Source organism: Ambystoma mexicanum, chromosome 7p, assembly GCF_040938575.1.
Source record: "Ambystoma mexicanum isolate Mex_15411 chromosome 7p, UKY_AmexF1_1, whole genome shotgun sequence".
NCBI classification, from domain to species: Eukaryota; Metazoa; Chordata; class Amphibia; order Caudata; family Ambystomatidae; genus Ambystoma; species Ambystoma mexicanum.
In genome coordinates, this window is record NC_090939.1 from 934,372,485 (window position 1) to 934,392,258 (window position 19,774).

Sequence of the window (19,774 nt, forward strand, 5' to 3'; positions counted from 1 at the left end):
CAAAATGGAAGTCCTTTACAAGTGACCGTTAGATTTCTCCTGCCTGAAAACACAACGTAAAGTAAATCAGCAATTGGGTTTGCATAACACCCAACGTGCTCACAGTGAATGAAGAACTCCTGAAACATTCGATATTTAAGAATGCCTCTCAGGTACCAGAACTGGAAGTCATATTTTAAACACGGTGTGCTATCCACTCAAGTATTTCACTTCACGACCTTATATTTGGAAGATAGGTGGCTTTTTCTGAACATCAAAATGTCCGAGGAGGCTTAACTGAAACCCTGCAGGAAGTTTTCCATCAACGATTTCACCGCTTTCCTGTCACACATACTATGAAGGCCAGCGTTATCCCGGAAAGCCTGTTTGCTGTAGTAAGAAGCGGCATTTGAGGAGCGCGTAATATTCCCGATATAGTTAATTATGGTTGAAGCGCCTGTCCTTGCCGGGGCTGCCTGTTAACAACCAGACAAGCTGCGGTAAAGAGCTTAGCTGAGCAGATTAAACCTAAAAGAATTGTCTCTTCAGCCCCATCTGTTTACTGATGAGCTGCTGTCATCTCTCGGCGCCCTGTTGGCAGACGAAGCATTTCGGGGTTCATGCCGTGAGGAGACAAGGAGGGAAAACAGAGTTGGAGGGCCTTTTGGGTGAGTACCTTCTGAGTTTGATAATGAGTATTTGTTACTTAGAAGAAACATTGCCTTTGCTGCTTATACAGCTTATCTCCCTAGCAGTCCTAACAGAGGCGACAGTGGCAGGTGAAATGGCGCTGAATTGACTTTGCCTTGTTGTTTCTTTAGGTAAAATTGGAAGATGGTGGCCTTCTCTTGGAACATGTCCCTGGGAATTTTGATATGCGTCTTCCTGAAAACAGGACTTGAAACCTTTGCAGGTAACGACATGGCTTTGGTTGAAATCCATATGTGGCTGTGTATATCACATAGACTCTCACGAGAAGTGCTTTGGGTATGAAAGGCAACTCGTTGAGTGCGTCCTACTATTATAAATTCAGCTACGGGTGAAGACAAACTCGCCAAGATGCGCCACGAGCCTTATTGGTAGTATCGTGGTAATGCTAAAAGCATGCCGTGTTGTGAATACGTCCCATTTTCAAAATACCACCTAATTGTGAAATGAATTTGCGTGAGATGGATACACAGAGTGCTATGGATGGGTTAAATACCCCATATTTAAACCATGCTGAGTACATTCTATAAATACACCTCAACCTTTTAATTCCCCAAGGCGGGTAGAAAGGGAGACTTTTGTTTTGGGTGGGAGAGAGAGCACATATTGAAATGAACGGACAGGAGGGGGGTATGGGGCGGGGGGAGGGGGATAATTCATTCATTCCAAAACCTGTGTGTTGCGGGGTATGCACAGGGGTCCCAGATAGCGACATGTTTGCTTTGGATTACAGTGTTTCAAAATCTTGTATTTCTTCATATGACTTGGCAAATACATATATTTCCGATTACGTTTTACCTAAGGAATACAAGTTTATCGTTTGCGAGAAAAACGATACTGAAAAAACGCACGCGTTCCAATGAATCGGGCAGTTGTCACGTATGTTCATCTCACTTTCGGCCCATGTGTATGTATGGATTTCTCCCTACATGTTTTCTGCTTGTTCAGATTTTATATTGCATTTTAATATTAAGTAAAAGTGTCTATCAGATGAAGAAAAATGAGGCTGATCCAAAGGACCGTCAAATATAGCTAGCAACCCCCCTAGCGCACTCACAGAACAGGATTTCCTTTGGTTTAGCACCCTTTTCAATTCTGAAAAGATATGCTAAATCCCACGAACTGTCTTGGAATTTTTTTCACCGTGTTTATGTGGCGATGCGAGGCCGCGGCCCTGTGAGGAAGGACAGGCCATGTGCGCCATCGTGCGCCAGACGGCAGAAGCGGTTTCATTTGAATGCTTCAAACTGTCAAACTCACCAGGAATCGACTCTCGCCCTCATAACCAACGCGAGATAATTAAACAACGATGGTGACGGTTATGGGTGGAAACATAAATGCGTGTGTGTCTACACAAACATTATTCGAAATGATGACATCTGGAAGCAGGCAATTCATGCTTGCGCAATATACAACTCTTGAAATAGATGGGTCATATACTATTCCGCACCGAGTTTAAGCTCAGCACCGGTGCACCCTTTTTAATGTTTGATTATTGTGTTAATTGTGGAACACTGGACAGTTGCAAATTAAATACATTGGTAATTCAGGTCCATTGCTATACATTTTCAAAAGTACGTATATCAATAGGCAACCTAAAAAAGAGGCAACGTAAATACACATATTCGAGAAAATAGAGGTAGTCGCATTACGAGGATTAATTTAAATAGACATGAGATGTGAGCTGTTCTGTGAGGTAAACCAACCCGCTAATTCAAATGGGACTCGGGTTACGACACAAAAGCACAGCCTGGGAAGGGATTATATAGAACGATGTAGGGGCAGGGGGCTGAACATAACGTGTGTTGTCACAAGGATAGCAGATACATTAGGCAAAGACGGAGTTAGAGGAAAGGCCAGAGTCAGCTGTTCAAGGGGGTTCCCTGAGCCTATCTGTTGTGTGATTAAATAGGCGAGCATGCGCATTGCAGGGCGGTGTTTATTGTGGAATCCGGGCTATTACAAATGTGCCTCTCTCTCCCCGATTTGCCACGAGGCATTATTTCTACTTGATATGCCAGCTGCGCCGAGTGCCACCTCGCCCAGTGATGTGGCCCATGCAAATGTGCGCCTTCCACAGGTTGCCTTCAGGAAATATCAAGGGGCTACTTAGCACCTGCTACTCCTAGGTATATACCACCCCGTAGTATGCAATATCTAAGCTTATAACCTTCACCTTCCACTGGCCTCTGCCCATACACAAGTCTGATTTATTTTCTTATAAGGATATTATCCGAATATTATAAGATCATACACAAATCCTACTTTAAACGTATAAGATTTGATAACAATTCAATAAGTATTTGGAATTCATATAAGTCCTTACAAATGTCACGGAGGGCAAAAATATTTGTAAGACTCAAGGACTGTTCAGGGGAGTTTATTAGTACTTTGTGGGCCACAGGGGCCACCTTCCTCTCTTCTCTAACTTAAGATCCCTCCCTAACCCAAGTATCAGTGACCCCAGGTTAGCTCTGCTGATCGGTGAATCCTACTGTCTGGTCGCTGACTTAGGCTAATAATGCCTTCCCCATGTGCTGGCTATCTAACTCCCTCAGGGATGGCCTATCTCTGCCTACTCTAGCCAGATCTTAGTGTTCTATAGAGGCTTGCAAAGTGCCTTGCATTTGTGATGAAGTATTCAGACTAGTTCAATCACACTCACTCAGCTCTTCCTGTCTGCTCTTACTGCCAGTCCCTCTGCCTTACTCCTCCCACCAGTACTGCGTCCCTCAGATCTTTCACTCCCACTCCTCGCCTCCACCGTTGATATTACCACCCTTCCCACTTCACTTTTCTACTCCCCTTTCTGTACTACTCTCCTCCTGCTGTTACACTACTCCTCCCACTACTCCTCTCCTCCTCCCACTACTACTCTACTCCTCCTAATGCTTCGCTTCCCCTCCCAGTACTATCTTCCCACCAAACTATGCAACCACCCTTCTCTCACCTGTTGTCATTCACTTCAGATTCACTCCTTACACTAACTTCTTCTCTTCACTCGCCACATAAACACGCACACTCAGACTGCAGAATACCTGTCACCCTCCTTCCAGTATCTTTCCAACTGCCTCCACCACAAGCCACTGCTCCCTCCTTCCTCCTGTTAGTCTTTTGGCCCTCCTCCACTCCTGCTTTTGACCTCACCTGGAAAACCCATAGTGTCTACTTTGTGCTCGTGACACATATCGTTGTCTGTCTCTCCTGATTGGGTTGATAGCCTTAGACAATCTGACTCTTTCCTTCTTTCCTGGGCAATGTATGTGCAGCTGATACAAACCCTGCCCACTCCCTCTGTGCTTGTCTCCACAGAGGTTATGAAAATTGCCAGCTCTCCGTGGCATTCAAGATAAATTAATGTGTGGGGACTTGGTCTGCTGCTAGGTCTCCTGGGGTGCGAAGCTGTAGCTACTTGTGGCACGACATTGCTTCGGAGATCCAGGAGCATTACGCAGTGGGTCATGTCCCTGCAAAGCATCCCCTCTTTTGGTTTCTTGTTTATCCCGTGGTCATCTTCTCCAGCCTCGGTGCGGCCTGCATTGGGACACAATGCGCTGGGGAGCCTGTCCCCCCCCCTGGTAAACGGGAGGGATGGAAGAGCCTCTCCAGCGGTGAGGAAAGGCGGGTGACCCATGGCTGCCATTAATGATGTGCACACAATTAATGGACATGATCCCTAGATTTCCCTGCACCCTTCCTTCCAGTTGAGGCCATGGATCAGGTTTTGTCACATACCTCCACCCTTTATTCCAAGTCTTCATCCTTTGGCTCTCACTGAGGTTTGGTTACCTGGGATAAAAGGGAAAGCAAATCAACATTAAACTGTTTCTGCCCTGCTCAATGCTCAACATGAAAGGAAAAGCATTGTAAGTCCAGGAACCACCTTAAGCTATGGTGGTTGTCGTCTTTATTCCAGGCCATCCAAACTAGTGGAGCATGTCTGGGATAAGTTGTAATTTTCTACTTGTGAGGTAATATCTCAAACTGTAGACAGCCCATATGATGGTCAACGCTTCCAGTTCAACGACCGCGTCATTTTTATTCACATAGCTGAACTTTTTCGGCTGATATATATGATAGCCTTTTCTTCTCCCTATTCCAGTTGGGATAGTACAGCACCTAATCCTACTGTGGAGGCGTCAATCTATTGGAGGATCTCCTTCTTAAAGTCTGACAAAACGAGAACGGGTTGCTTGCACACAACCTCTTTAAGCTGTTCACAGGACGTCTGGGCTGTTTCATCCCATGGGACCTTGTTGGGGAATTCCCTTTTTAGGCCATCAGTCAGTGGACTGGTATCTCGAAAAATGTGGGTATGAATTGACAGTAATAGCCTGTGACTCTCAAAAAGGCTTGGATATCCCTTTTTGTCTGGGGTGGCTCCACCTTGACTTGCTGCAGTAATACGTTGCCATTCCTGACTTAAAAGCCCAAATATTGCACTGATGTTAAGGGCAAGATGGCATTTATTGGGGTTAGCAGTCAGGTGCGCATTCTGAAGTTGGGTACAAATGTCATTGAGGTGATCTTTCCAGCTTGTGCTCTATATTATTATATCACCAAGATAGGCACCAGCATGGAATCAACAAGGGGGCCAGAACCAGGTCCAGCACGTGTTGGATAGTTGCCAGTGGCCCACGGAGATTGAAGGGTAACACCATAAACTAGAAGAATATCTCTGGGGTTGAAAAATCAATCTGTTTTGACATTGTGTAGGCATCAACATGGGCGATCTTGTTAAGTCTGCAAGAGGCAATACAAGATCTCCGAGGCTGATCTGGCTTTGGAACAATAACCACCAGAGATCACCATTCTATGGCACCCAGGACAAGCATTTTTGAAAGTTCCTCCCGTAAATGTTTACAGACTTCGAGTAGTCAATATGGTTTTAGCTGAATTACCCTTCCTGGTGGAGTGTGTATATGATGGATGACTCCCTTGCACTCTGCTTGGCTGGGATGAAAACATTTCTGCATACCGCTAAACCAATTGGGTGAGCTCTTGATGTTCCTTGATGTGCAAACCGGTAGTAAAAGTCACCCCACTTACTTCCATCGATACAACCAGTAGCTGGGGATTACTATTTTCTTGCCAGGCTTTTAATTTATTAATTAGATGCAACTGGGATGGCTTGAGTCTATTGTCATGGTGTACCTTGTAGGACAACAGAGAAACCATCTCTGTAATGGTGTGTCCCGGTGAGTGAGCAGCTTATTTGGGTTGGAGGCAGTAACACCATCACTTGGTCTCCTACCTGGAACAGGCATAGATTAGCTCCCTGGTTGTATGTGTTTTCTTGGTGCGCTTTTTGGAGATGTACCTTCACTAACTTCTGAACCTTCCCCATGTATTGCCGTGTTTTCTGGATTATCAGGTTGTCACTGGGAGTCTCAGCTGTTTATTCCTTCCACTCCTCGCACAGAATATTGAAGATGTATCTTGGGTTCCGGCCATACCCAAGCTGAAAAGGAGAGAATCCTGTGGCAGCCTGTGGGAGGGGTCTTCTTTACAGCAAATAGTGCCCAAGGAATCAGGTTATCCCAGTTTCATTGATCAGATTTCGAAGGATATGCTGTAGGGTTTGATTGAATCATTTAACTCGACCATCCATTTGAGGGTGCTACACGGAGGGCTTTAGAGTTAAGTTGGAATCTTCATCAGTTCCTTCATAAAGCTAGTCCCTTGGCCAGTTAAAATGTCATACAAGGAGCCTTCTTGTGTGAAAAACAGGTTGATGACCTTCATTATCACTTTGGTTGTATTAATACCCTTTGGGAAGACCTCTTGCATAGTGGACGATCACTGGGATATATCGGTGACTGGATGTCGAAGGTTCTAGCGGACCAACCACGTCCATCCCAATTAAATGAAAAGGTATTTCAAGAATGGGTAAAGGTTGAAGCAGTGTATTGGGAACATTGTCTGAGAAGGTCTATTGGCATACTGGACAGCAGGCGCAAGAGTAATTGGTCTTAACCTAGACCCCTTTAGACCCCTGGACAATGGAACAGGCTAATTAAGGTCTTCTGGGTCATCTCCAGTCCCTAATTTCCGGCTGTTAAATTTGAGTGTACCAACTCCAGTACAGCCTTCCAGAAAGGCTGTGGTACCAGAGTTGATAACAGTTAATACCATCTCCTTGAGGGTTCCGGGGTTCTCAAGGTGCAAATTTCCTCTTTGGAGAACAAGTTTTTCTAAGCATGTTCCAAAAGAGGATCTGTTCATTGGGCTACAGCAAATGCGGCTGAAGCTGGCCCAGCCAGGTCTTGTGGTCTATCGGCAGGTCCTTGGCACTCTCTTAGTTCCCAAGAAAACAGGCTTCTGATTGTTCCATAGGGTCTAGTGTTTGACTTCTATATCCGCGATAAGTATATGTTTACAAACCAATTGTGCGTTCAGTGGGCCTTGGTTTACTGTAAAAGGAATGTTCCCATGGTTCAATGGGATAACCTTGACCGAGCCCCAATAGTCCTTATTGATTACTCCAGCTCCAACCTCGAAACAAACCAGATTTCGGTGCCACTCTCCCATAGGTTCCGTCCGGTAATTCCACCTTCAAGCTGGTCAGCACCATGGCCTGAGTTCAAGGAGAATTCATAACATCCTCATCTTCATAGACGTCACACCTGCAGCCCCGAAGCCTGGCAGTCATGGTTATCCTCTTAATCCTTAACATGTTTTCTGGTGTTGGTCGACCTCTGTATCAGGGCCAATCGAAATCCCACTCTCACACGATCTATCACGGATGGCAAAATATGTGGGAGACTCAAAGACCATTCTTGGGTGTTTATTAGTACTTTATGGACCCAAGGGCTGTCCCACCCACTCACTCTCTCCCTCGCTCTCGTCTATCTTGGGAACTCATCCTAACCTAAGTGTCCATAACTCCAGGTTAGTGCTGCTGATTGGTGACCCCTACTGTCTGCTTCCTCACTTAGCCTAAAATGGTTTCCCTATGTACTGGCTATCTAACTCCCTCAAAGACTTTCTGTCTCTCCATACTCTAGCCAGATGTAAGTGTTCTATGAAGTACTCCGGCTAGTCCAATCGACTGTAGTATTCAAGCTAGTTCAATCACACCCACTCAGCTCTTCCCACTCTCCTCCTGCTGCTCTCCTCCTCCCACTACTACTCTCTTCCTCTCACTACTTAACCCTACCCACTATTATCCTCCTCCTGCTGCTCTCGTCCTTCCATTACTACTCTCCTTTCCCTGCCACTACGCTCATCCTCCCATTACTAGTCTCCTCCTACTGCATTACTCCTCTTCTCCTCCAACTACTACTCTCCTCCCACTACTGCCTCCTCCCCTCCTCCCACCAAACTACGCAAACACCCTTCTCTCGCCCAATGTCATTCACTTTACATTGACTCCTTACACTAACTTGTTCTCTTTACTCGCCATTCGGACTGTAGAACCACTGCCACTTTCCTTCAAATATCATTCTAAATTCTTTCGCCACATACCGCTTCTCCCTCCTTTCTGCTGTTGGTGTTTTGGTCCTCCTCCACTCCTGCTTCTGACCTCACCCGGAATACCCACAATGTTTAATTCCTGCTAATGACTCATATCCTTATCCATCTGTCCTGAATGGGTCGCTGCGCTTAACTTATCTGACTCCTTCTTTTCTTCCCGGGCAATGTATGTGCAGCTGATAGATTTTAAAAAGCGGCCTCTTTCTGCGCAAGTCTTCACAGAGGTCTGGGAAATTGACAGCCCACCACCCGGTGTTGAAGATAGATTTATGTGTGGGGGGTTTAGGTCTGTTTTTTTACCACATGAGGTTCCGAAGTTGTAGCTGTAACTGGCGCCACATTGTTTCAGAGATGCCCAAGCTTTACAAGGAGAATCGAGTTGCCGCTTAGCAGCTCCTCTTTTGGATCGGGTTCATCCCATCGGCGTCCTTTCCAGTCTGGGCCACTGTACTCCATCCGACACAATGAAGTGAGGGTCTTGCCTCCTCTCTGGTGAATGAGAGAGATGAACGAGCCTCCCCTCTGGTGAATGAGAGAGATAAACGAGCCTCGCCAACGGTGAGGTAAGGCGGGTGACCCATGGCTGCCATCAATACGCCAGAACAATTAATGGCCATGATCTTTGGAATTCCCTTTGTCTCCGCCCACCCCTCCTTCCTGATGAGGCCAGGGAGAAGGCATAGTCACACAAAGTTCTTATTGTTGTTCCCAAAATCCCATGAGTTTCTCACAAATTCTCATAAGCTACTTATAAGAGCCATTTAAGTCATTTTGTATTGGTGTTAACCTAACCTCAAATTACTTGTATAGCCCAAATTGTCGCCCGGTTTGCGCTATATGAAGCCAAATACAAAAGAAGACTTTATTACTGTTATGTGCTCTGGGAACCACCATGGCAATTCCTTGTTCAAACATGTTCCATAATTGTGGCTATATACGTTGCCCACTCTGTGCAATCAGATATGGAAATTGAGATGTATGGCACTAGCTATTCTTCGTGGCTGCTGTGTATATTTTTATTAACTGTTTACACATTTTTTTCTAAAGCCCATAGTAAAACAAATTCTTTTCAGACAACACAATGGCCAGTGCCATATGTTAAAAACAATTCTTGTTCATGGCTTTCAATAGCACATAAATACACTTCTTGTAATTGCTATATCCTCCTGTAATGCCATCACTCATGTTGAACCTGGAAGTCCTATTCCAGTGGCATTACCTCTATATATCTCTGGTGCTTTGGAGAGGTAAGGATGATGACAATAAATAAAGGCGAGGGACAGTGGCATCTTGCCAGGATTATCCACCCCTGGGCCACTAGTCTATGGGACAGTGCAGGGGTTGCTATGGGATGCTGAGGGGGTCATACACAACATAAAATTGAAGATGGGCACGGTCACAAAGCCAACTGGGATGATCAATATGAGGCAGACATAGATGTTTAGGTTCCAAATATACAGATTTATTATAGTCTGTTACACAAGTGAGCCAAATAACAAAAATCTAATGCACCAATAGGGTGGCTTCTCCATGTAGTTCAAACAGCACATTTCTGAGTTTCGTATCCCTTAATGTGAGATCACTTCCAGGGACATTTCACTTTTCAGTCACCTCTTTCTTGGCCCTTTATTCTGTAGATTCAGGTGCTCTCCTTATCCTTGAGTGCTGCGATACCCCGTGCATGGTGTCTCACATGCACCCACACATTAGGCCTAGACAGTGAATGAAGTGAATGAAGTTATGACTGAGTGATATCAGTATGAGAGCCAGAGCCTACTCCAAGAGGCTGATCATCTGTGCTTTTTTGAAGACCCTTTCTGGGGAGCTTTCTTCACCTCCCAGTTTTATGATCATAGGTTTAGCCTGAAACATCTGTCCTTATCTACCAACTCGTATCTAAGGGGAACATTTAATTACTTCTTGCTCTCTCCTCGTCCCCTTCTCTAACTTTTACCTCCTCAGCGCTTTGCCATGTTCTTATACCTCCACCCATTCTCCGCTCAAACTCCTCAGTCTTGGGAAGTGTCTCTTTCTCTCTCAACTTCCTTTGGTCTTCTCTGCCTCTGATCCTTTCTTCCTCCTCATCAACGCACTTCTCTACCTGCCTTCAGATGTCATCATCTTCCCCCCTCCTCTCCTTAGATGTCACTACCTTCCTCCTCCTCAATACACTCCTTCATCTCTCCCTAGATGTCACCTCCAATCTTATTTACACAGTTTATACTTTCCTCTGCTCTACTCTGAGACAAGTGACCCCTTTTACTGCTGAAATTGCGTGAATTATTTGGGAGTCCAACAAGCAAAGGACTGTGAGGCCCCTTCCCTTCCAACACCTCCAGTATCAGGTCTTGGGGGGGGGGGGGTTCTCACTCCAAATGTACAAGTTTTAGTGAGCCCTTTGGCATAGTGTCCTAGTTTTCTGCACCAGAAATTAGAAGAAGTCTTGTTTTCGCTTTCCCCACTCTCAGTGCATGCAGATTCGCCAAAGAATTTCGAAAAGTCGATTGATGTAATTAATGCTCAGTTGATTGCAAGAAATAAGGGCCTTGCCCGTCTGGATAAGTGTATCAAAATAATGAAATGGTTGTTGAAAAGCTCTAGTAGGCACTGTGGTTGTCACCCAGCAACCAAATGATGCCCTATTTAGTGGTGGATTAAGCCTATCAAACATCTATGATGGGTGCCCTAGATGTGATTCTTCCGAGAAAGGTGATTCGGACAACTCAGAACCAACCAAGTATTGATAGGCTTTTGATGGGCAATCGAATGGGAGGATAGGGTCTCACTACATGCTGATGATTTATTGATATATATGGGAAACCCAATCCAATCCTGTCCTGAAGAAGGTTTCAGTAATATGAAACATTCAGTGGGTTGAAAGTGAATTGGAATAAATCTGTATTTTTGCCAATGCAAGGAGACAACCTAGCTATTCCTCCCGATTGCCCATACCTCACCAAAAAAGATGGCTTTCAATATTTGGGTATACATATTGGCTCTGATCACTCAAGGTGTCCCCGCCATAATCTTCACCCTATTATAGAACGCTTTCAACATGATGTAAAACACTGGACATCTCCCCCATTAACTCTACTTGGGAGGGCCGCCTTGTTTAAAATGCTAACCTTGCCCAGCTATAGCTACATTCTTCAAAACTGCCGGTATGTGATCTCTAAGCAAGAATCTTATGAGATTGATACTGTCCTTCGGGAACTTTTATGGAGTGGTAAACAACCTTGCATTGCCCTCGCCACGCTACAATGCTCGATATAGGAGGACGACATCAGGCTACCAAATGTGCAACAACTACTACTGGGTGAGTCAGCTAGCAACGATTAATCACTGGCTTCATGGCAATCCATAGTTGCCTCATATGAAGCCTGAGAAAGCATGGATGGGGTGGGATTAGACTAATACAAATCCTATATGGGAAAAATGGGGAACTATTCCTTCCTGGAACGACACAACAACTACGGATATGGAAGGAAGCACACAAACACATTGGTTGGAGGAACAAACTGGCATTGACACAACCGCTGTGGGACAATGCACAGATGCCCAAAGTTAACAAAATCGGCAGATTCAATACATGGGTTAATTCTATTGTCCTGACGTGATAAAAGAAGGAAGGCCTGTGCCCTTTGCTGAGTTACAACAGACATACGGATGGATTGGGGTTGAAAGACCGTAGCTGAAAAGTTTGAGGGGGAAAAGGCCAAAAGTAATTTTTCCGAAAATAACTTCCGGTGTTCTCTCGCCTGAACATTTCAGACTTTGCCCTTGCCCCTGCGCCCCTACTTACCTGTGGGCGGCCGTCCCCAACATCCCTCTGCGACGCTGGTTCTCTTCACTTACGTGCTTGGGAACCGGCGCTGGAGGGTCCTTTCACATTTTTTTTGTTTTCTTTGTGCATAGGGCTGTTCCCTATGCGGGACCCCCCTATGTATAACTCTGCAACCCCGAATCCGAAAATGCCAAATTTTGGGAGCGGGGGACACCCCGGCAACACCTGCTCCTCATGTTCAGTATTTTCCCATTTAGATGAATGGTACAGGCCTTTTCGGTCTTTTGTAGTATTCGTACGTAGTATTCGTACGAATGGATTCAGTCTTTTTGGACTTTTCCCATACGGACTATCCAATAAAGAACACTGCCACTACTTTCAGCTATCTCATGCCCTTTGTAATATATAATAGATTTCCGTGAAATCCCACAATGCTCGCCATTAGAAATAAATGTCTTACCAGAGCATATATATATATTTTTGTATTATGTTTGGTTTAAAACATTTAAAACCTTACAATTTCATAAAACCCATGTGCAAATTCATTTTTAAAACACAACCGCATATTTCATTTCAATTCATCAAATTCCTCTGAAACCATACAATTCCTATACCCATTACAATATTAAAAATCTTTTAAAACCAATTCAATAACTAAAACGTCATAGTTCTTTAACAAAGGTTAAGTATTTTTAGAAATCGCACCACGGTCAAGACCAGAGAGGTTGAAGCACCATTTAGCATTGATAATCATAGTCCCCGGGGGTCTGTCATCCAGTTGTCCAGGACACGGCCATCACTATTAGATCCAGTTTGTGAGGGTGGACCAGTGAGGGAGGATCACCTGGTTGGGGGGTCCTCAGGGAGTGGAAGTGGGTCACCGACAGATGAGACACAATATCCCCCTTCTTATGACAACTTTTCCCCAACCTACCACGTAAGATACACAAACACTTTAACACCCCCTTTTCTGACACAAACACTTTCGCATATTACGAACTACGACGGACTAACACTCGAGCCATTTACCTGACTTGTCCCAACACCAGGGTCAGGCAAAGTCAGGCAATTGACCGGAACCACACACACCTTATAGCCCTTTCCCTTCCCCACAGGGATAAAAGGTGGAGCACAAGAGCACAATACGAGCAAGGCAGACCGCACGATGTGAGAGCTAACTCAGCACGGCAGTTCAAGAAGAGGAGAAAGACGACACATACCGAGAGGGTGACAAGAAGAGAAGTGACTTTGCCCTTTGTGCCCTAGGCCCTTTGAAACCACTGCAGAAGGAATAGGAAGAACGCAGACAATAGCCAGCGTGTGTTGCAGCAGATGTCAACGGTACACAAGACCCTCCTCTGCTGATAACCAAGCCGGGGAGAGACACTTGTCTCTGTGGTACCAACCTTGACTCCAAAGAGAAAGAAAGCCAAGCAGTTCATCACAGCCAGTGAGTCGAGGGGAGAGTTGATAAGAAACCAAACTGTCTTGAACGAAAAGTAGCAAACGGCTAATTGAACTGTGAAAGCATAAAGGGCGATTGATGCAAAAGGGGGAAAACCAGCAATAGAGAGTTCTGCACCACGTGGGTGCTCACTGAGGAAACTCTGGGAGATTACCCGATTGTTGAAACTAACATAAACAGAAGTCCTTGGGAAAGGCGAGAAGGGGGTCAATGTGCACATACAGGGGTCTTGTAAAATCCTCTGTAAAGTCGAAAGTTTTTGACCGACAGATGAGTGTGAAGCAAAGGGAAATTAATCCTGCATCGTAAGAATTGAATGAGAAAGGCGCGATTGACAAGATTGGCAAGAGTGAACCCAGCCGAGGGATGTCCACAGTGAACTGTTCAAAAGGACATTAAGATTCCTGACTATCACAGAAGAGATTGTTGAAACTTTTACTTAGAACCCGTCAGACCCTCAAAAGCAAGAAAACATAGCTCGAGGGTGTGCTGTGCTCTAAAACCCTACCTTGTCCTGTGCCGAAAACGTGGGGAAGGAAGACCCCCACTACCGAATCCTGACTTATTATTTGTGGATGCTTCCTTCTTTCTTATGATTACTATCCCACACTTCTTTTTGTATTTAGCGTAAGGATTGGCAATAGTTTTTATTAGTATAGGCCCTTTTATTTGACAAAGACACCATTAGGACTGCCTTATTATTGTTTGATTGTCGATGCTTGCTCCCAACTTAGATTTAGGTTTAGATTAGGCATTTTTCCAACCTATCGATGCAGTTTAATAAACACCCTTGAATTGTGATCACTTATGCCTGTCTTTACTGTTGCCACCACAAGTTCCTTACACTATCAATCTTCAAGAACCCATTTGGTTCACTCTTAAATTCTCCTTTTCCTGGATCCAATTTTCCAAGTCTCTCAATGCCAGAGCAGCAAAGATTTTGCTGTTGGCGTCAAACAGTACAATTGCCCGATAGTTATATGGGTCCATTTTATTACCTTTCTTAAATACGGGAATAGCTAAGGCGTTCTTCCACGATGGTGGAATATGTTTTTTATTTACAATGTCCTTAAATAATGGGAACAATAAACAGGCCCACATCTCTGGATCTTTTTTTAAACATTTATTAGAGTGCTGTTTAGGACCCCCACCCCCAGATTCACTTGCATCTCTAACCACACTTTCAACATCTTCCATTGTGACTTTTAACTGTCAAGGGCAATCCCAAATTAGACCTGTTAAATGTTGACTACCTTCCTTTGGATTATACAATTTCCTAAAGTGTGCTACCTAGGATTCCTCTGAAATGGTTAAAGCCTGGGAACTTCCTTATCTAGAGACCAGACTATTAATCAATGAGCCAAATATTACATTTTATTTACGTAACAGAATGGAAAGAATGAGTTCACCATCTCGTTGGAACAGCTGATGCCTATGGCTTATCAACCAGTTTTTATAGCGTTGTTTCTCTTTTTTCACCAGCTATGTAGTCTCCTCAGTATCTTCCACTGTTTGTTTATTCTGGCGCCAAACCCACTGTGAATACCTTTTTTGGGTGGCCACTACATTATCTGCACTATGGCTACTTTTCTTTAAGGGGTAGATGTTTCTACACCTCGACATTGATGACCACAACTGGTTCAGTAGGGAATCCATATTGTATGGTCTTGACATATCTACTTTTTGTTCCATATTGGTGGCAGTCATTACAAGCTTAAGTTGGTTGTTTATGGTCTCTATGTTTTTATCAGACCACCGTATTCTATTGCCTGCACATTTACATACAGCTCTTGCTGATTCATGAAGTCCCTTTTTTGTTTAGGGAAATTAAACCTTGAGATCAACATATTGTGGTCACTTAAGTCAGTTTCCCTAATATTGAAAGAAACACATGTATCCACCAATTTACTAGAAACAAAAATAAAGTCAATAGTCAACCCTAGTTGGCCTTTGTGCCATGTTGGTATATTCATTTGATCTACCTGCATTTGTTCATTCAGAACATGTAGTCCCCAATCCATCACAAAACGACACCATAACCTGCCCCGTCACACACTTTCATCCTGACGTGAGTCACAATCGGCCATGCCTTTCTTACATTGGGAATCTGTGTCTCCTGCTAATATGATCAAACCACCTGGGAAACTCGGGAGCCATTTCTCCAAAAGCTGCACTAAGTTGGAGAGAAAGACTGTCAAATGGCAATGAGTCCTCTGCCAGTAAATATTTATAACTAACACATCTACCACAATAGGGACCTCGTTCCTTAAATGGATTGCCAGAATTCCTCTAGTAATGTCAAATTGTTCGATAAAGGCAAATCCTGAGTCATTTCTGACTGCTATTATGAGTCCCCGATAGGTGACCCAGTTTACCCTTTATCGATGGCTGTAGCCATATTTGCAACCCATCCATTATAGGGGTAGACATTAATCACACTTCCTGCAGAAGTATTATTGAGTGGGTTAATAAGATCTTGCAGAGGACTTCATTGCTCATTAAATGTTTATGGCCACTTGAATTCCAAAACAAGCAGCTGAATCCTTCCACTATACTAAAGCTGCTGTTTTAACTCCTTCACTTGGGTGATTGATTCTTTTAGGGTAAGTGCTTACCAATGCCACTTACTTGCTCCATACCCATTAAGCTCAGCTGGTTTTTCAATACTTTTCAACTCTTCTCCGGCCGTACCAATTTCACACGATTGAGCATTATTATTCTCTTATGATGACAAATTTACCCATCAACCATGTCAATCTTTTTACCAAATTCCCTGTCATTACTCGTTTCAAGATATGGTGTAAGATTGTAGCCCAATTGTGTTAAATTGTTAGCCTCACCCAACTGTACATTACATACCATACGAGAGTGGATATTCAATACAACACAATCATTGTGTCAACTTTCCACAAACTCCACTAAATCAATATCTTTAGAAGAGATGAGGTGAAAGCTTGATATTTCATAGAATAAACCTAACACCTTAGACCTGATCAACAGCCCGCGGCGTCCCGTCTCAAACAAGTATTCTAACAGGAGTCTAGGGTTCCATGTCATTTAATCGTCAGAATTTTCAAAGCCTGGCGTTTCAACGTGGAAATGTTCATCAAATTTCTTTTTTGTGGGGGGACCACCCAAAACCCCCCTGCACCACCTATTTTACCCATTCCCTAACCCCCAAACCCTTATCTGCCTTTTACCACCGCCCCTAAAAAAAATGATGAACATTAGTCCACATTGAAGTGGCAGGCTTTGAAAAATTGGGCGATGAAAGAACATTGTACGGAGTCTAGTACCCCTAGGTTCCTCTTTATGTGCTTCATTATGCAATATTTAGAACTAGCTATCCTTTTTCTTAGGTTCTCCTCAATTTCCAATGGTCTAACAACCAAAGCCCCAACATTGGTAATATTCCCGATGGCATAAAGGCCTGACACTCTATGTACCTTCGACCAGGTAAAGCTAGAGCAGCCAATGCCTAATTTCTTTGCAATACAACAAGTAGAGAATTTGGGAGCCTGATGGATTCATTTTCTATAATAGATGTTTGACAACCAGTTTCCACTGTCCCTTTGAAAAACATTGGCTGAAGCCCCTCATCTATATTAGGTATAGTCCCTTGATACAGTCCATTGGCCGCTCCCTCCATTGAGCTATAGTGTGGAGGTAACTAAGATTACTAACTTTTGACTGCCGCCAAACTCTGTTCCTATCACTTACCACTGCTATGCACCTACCTCCAGCCTTTTTAGGGTACCTCCACCTTCACATTGTACCGCTACCCTCCACATATGTATTGGCAACCTATGTACAAGTATCCAGTGGCAATTCACTTATCACCACTGAGATTAAGCTATTCTGAATGACATCTGTATTGCTTGTCTATATTGCAATGTATTAGACTCTGATTGTATTAGACTCTGATTGTGTCCTTAACTTGTTTTATCCCAACAATTGCCCTAGCCGGCAACTTATTGCATAGAACGCCCTACTCACGCCCACACGCCATACCTCCAGTAACACAGCCCCTGCTCTAGCCTATCCAACCTCTATGAACCTTACTATGACCTTCCTTAGGATCATTACCAACATGCTACTCTGTCTCGCCATACTGGGACACCATCGGACAGCTGCACCAATCGCCACCTTACTCTCAATGAAAATGCCTGACCACTGAAAGGTCAAACCTACACCTTCCTCCCTCCCTTACAAGGAACCCTGCATGCTATTAATCCCACCACTTTCCTACCCAAACTAACACCAAACATGGGTATTTCACAGATACCTAACCAGCCAAACAACCTCAACAACCCACTCACACTTACTCCTATGCAATGGATAGAGCGGTTTGCTACCAAGCCAACCCCCAACCTCCCTTGCCAAGGCACCGTCAGAAATACCAGGTTTGCCTAAAGGTTCACCATAGCAGAACCACTAGTTAACCTCTATCAGGAGAACCTTCGCATCCTGAATTTGCCGTCTAGCTCTGTGCTTAGTCGACTTCGCTCGATTACTACTGCTTCTCTACCTGAAAAACTTAGACCCAAGTATAACAAAACGTCGAAGCAGAAGACCCAATATAAACTACCTCACCCTCCAGCCCAAACCAAACCGGTGCTGATCAAAGTCGCACTTATAAATGCGAGATCATTAGTTGCCCACGCAACGGACATAGCAGACCTGATTAATGACCACAACCTAGATCTCTAGCAGTCTCAGAGACCTGGCTTCACGCCGCAGCTGGCCCTGCTCTGATGCTAGCCATACCAAAGTCTTACACCATCACCCGAGTAGCTAGAGAGAAGGGCAAAGGAGGAGGGGTCGCCATCATAGCACACTCCAACTTAGCACTCAGACCCTCAACTACTACCTCCCTCAAATCATGCAAACGGCTTACAGTTAAAATAACTACCTCACACACCAGCACCATCACCATCCACCTCATATACAGACCCCCGGGTCTGTCAGGAGACTTTGAGGAAGACATTATCGCACTGCTCTCGGATAACACCAAACCTAAGTCTCAAATCCTAATACTTGGGGACTTCAACCTAGGCCTATCTGACCCTAACGACCAGCCAGCCAAATCCTTAGAAGACTCCCTCAACGAACTGAACTTCACTCAGAAAATCAACCAACCTACTCATATGGAAGGGCGAACACTTGATTGGCTGGCAGACCATAATTGTGACACTATTGTTACAGCCATTGAACCACAATCTTGGACTGACCACTCCCTTATCACTTTCACAATTAATGCTAATCGTCCAGCCCTAACTCCTAAGACCATTGCTCCAATACTACTCATGAGAAACAAGAGTAACATTACTGCTGAAAAATTAGCCCCTCTGCTGATCCCAATACTTAACGCTAACAACTCCGAAGACCCTGAGGAATTAATTGAGCTTTTCAATAACACTTTGACCACCGCCTTGGATACCATCGCTCCTTTGAAAAACTGCAAAAGCAAACCTAAAGGTCACCTTAATTCTTGGTATACACCACAACTAAAAGCCTTAAGGTCAGAAAAAAGGAAATGTGAGGCCACTTGGAAAACCTTAACCTCTAAGGAAAACAAGGACATAGCCTTAGAAATTCCGGCTCGCTACAAAGCGGAGATCATAAAAACCAAACAGGAAACCTATAACGAGAGGATCCAAAATGCTAGTTCCAGCATTAAGGAATTATTTGGAATCTTAAGGGAACTTGAATCACCCATAGTCCAGGATGACTCCCTCCTAAAAAACAAAGACTAGTGCATCAGTATTCAAAATGCCCTGGCAAATAAAATCACGACTCTCCAAAAAAAGATAGCCTCCAAGAGATTCAATATAAGGACCGCTGACTCAACCTTGCAATTAAACACCTCGCTCTTCACCAACTCTATCCCTGAACTCCAATTCAATCTAGTTACGACAACAGAGGTTGAAAAAATCATTAACTCTCTGAAACCATCACACTGTCAAGGCGACATCTGCCCGGCCCAAATCATAAAAGATGCTAGCAGAGACCTTTCCCCCTTCATCACCAGACTCATAAACGCCTCCTTCAAATCTTGCCAAGTTCCTACTAACTTGAAAGATGCCTGGGTACTCCCCTTACTTAAAAAAGCGTCCCTTGACCCTACCATCCCCACCAACCACAGGCCTATAACGACAGTCCCCTTCCTTCTCAAAATCATTGAGAAAGCGGCATATCTCCAGATCAAGTCCTACTTAGAGATTAATAATCTCCTGGGGCTAAGACAATCCAGTTTCAGACCTCTCCATGGAACGGAAACAGCGCTATTAGATATAAAAATGCAAATTGACCAAATTAATGACAACAGACAATGTGCATTACTTCTACTACTAGACCTCTCT

At 44.2% G+C, this 19,774-nt stretch overlaps 1 protein-coding gene across 2 annotated transcripts in view; it reads left to right on the plus strand.

The window, feature by feature from the left end:
• The first annotated feature begins 518 nt into the window (after positions 1–518).
• The window catches only part of IMPG2 (interphotoreceptor matrix proteoglycan 2), a 901,957-nt gene continuing 882,701 nt past the window's right edge, over positions 519–19,774 (plus strand). For both annotated transcript variants that reach the window (XM_069637266.1, XM_069637267.1), the window contains exons 1-2: positions 519–647; positions 801–892. In XM_069637266.1, coding sequence (XP_069493367.1) covers positions 814–892 — 79 coding nt within the window. In that variant the 5' untranslated portion in view covers positions 519–647; positions 801–813. The remainder of the gene's footprint in view (positions 648–800; positions 893–19,774) is intronic.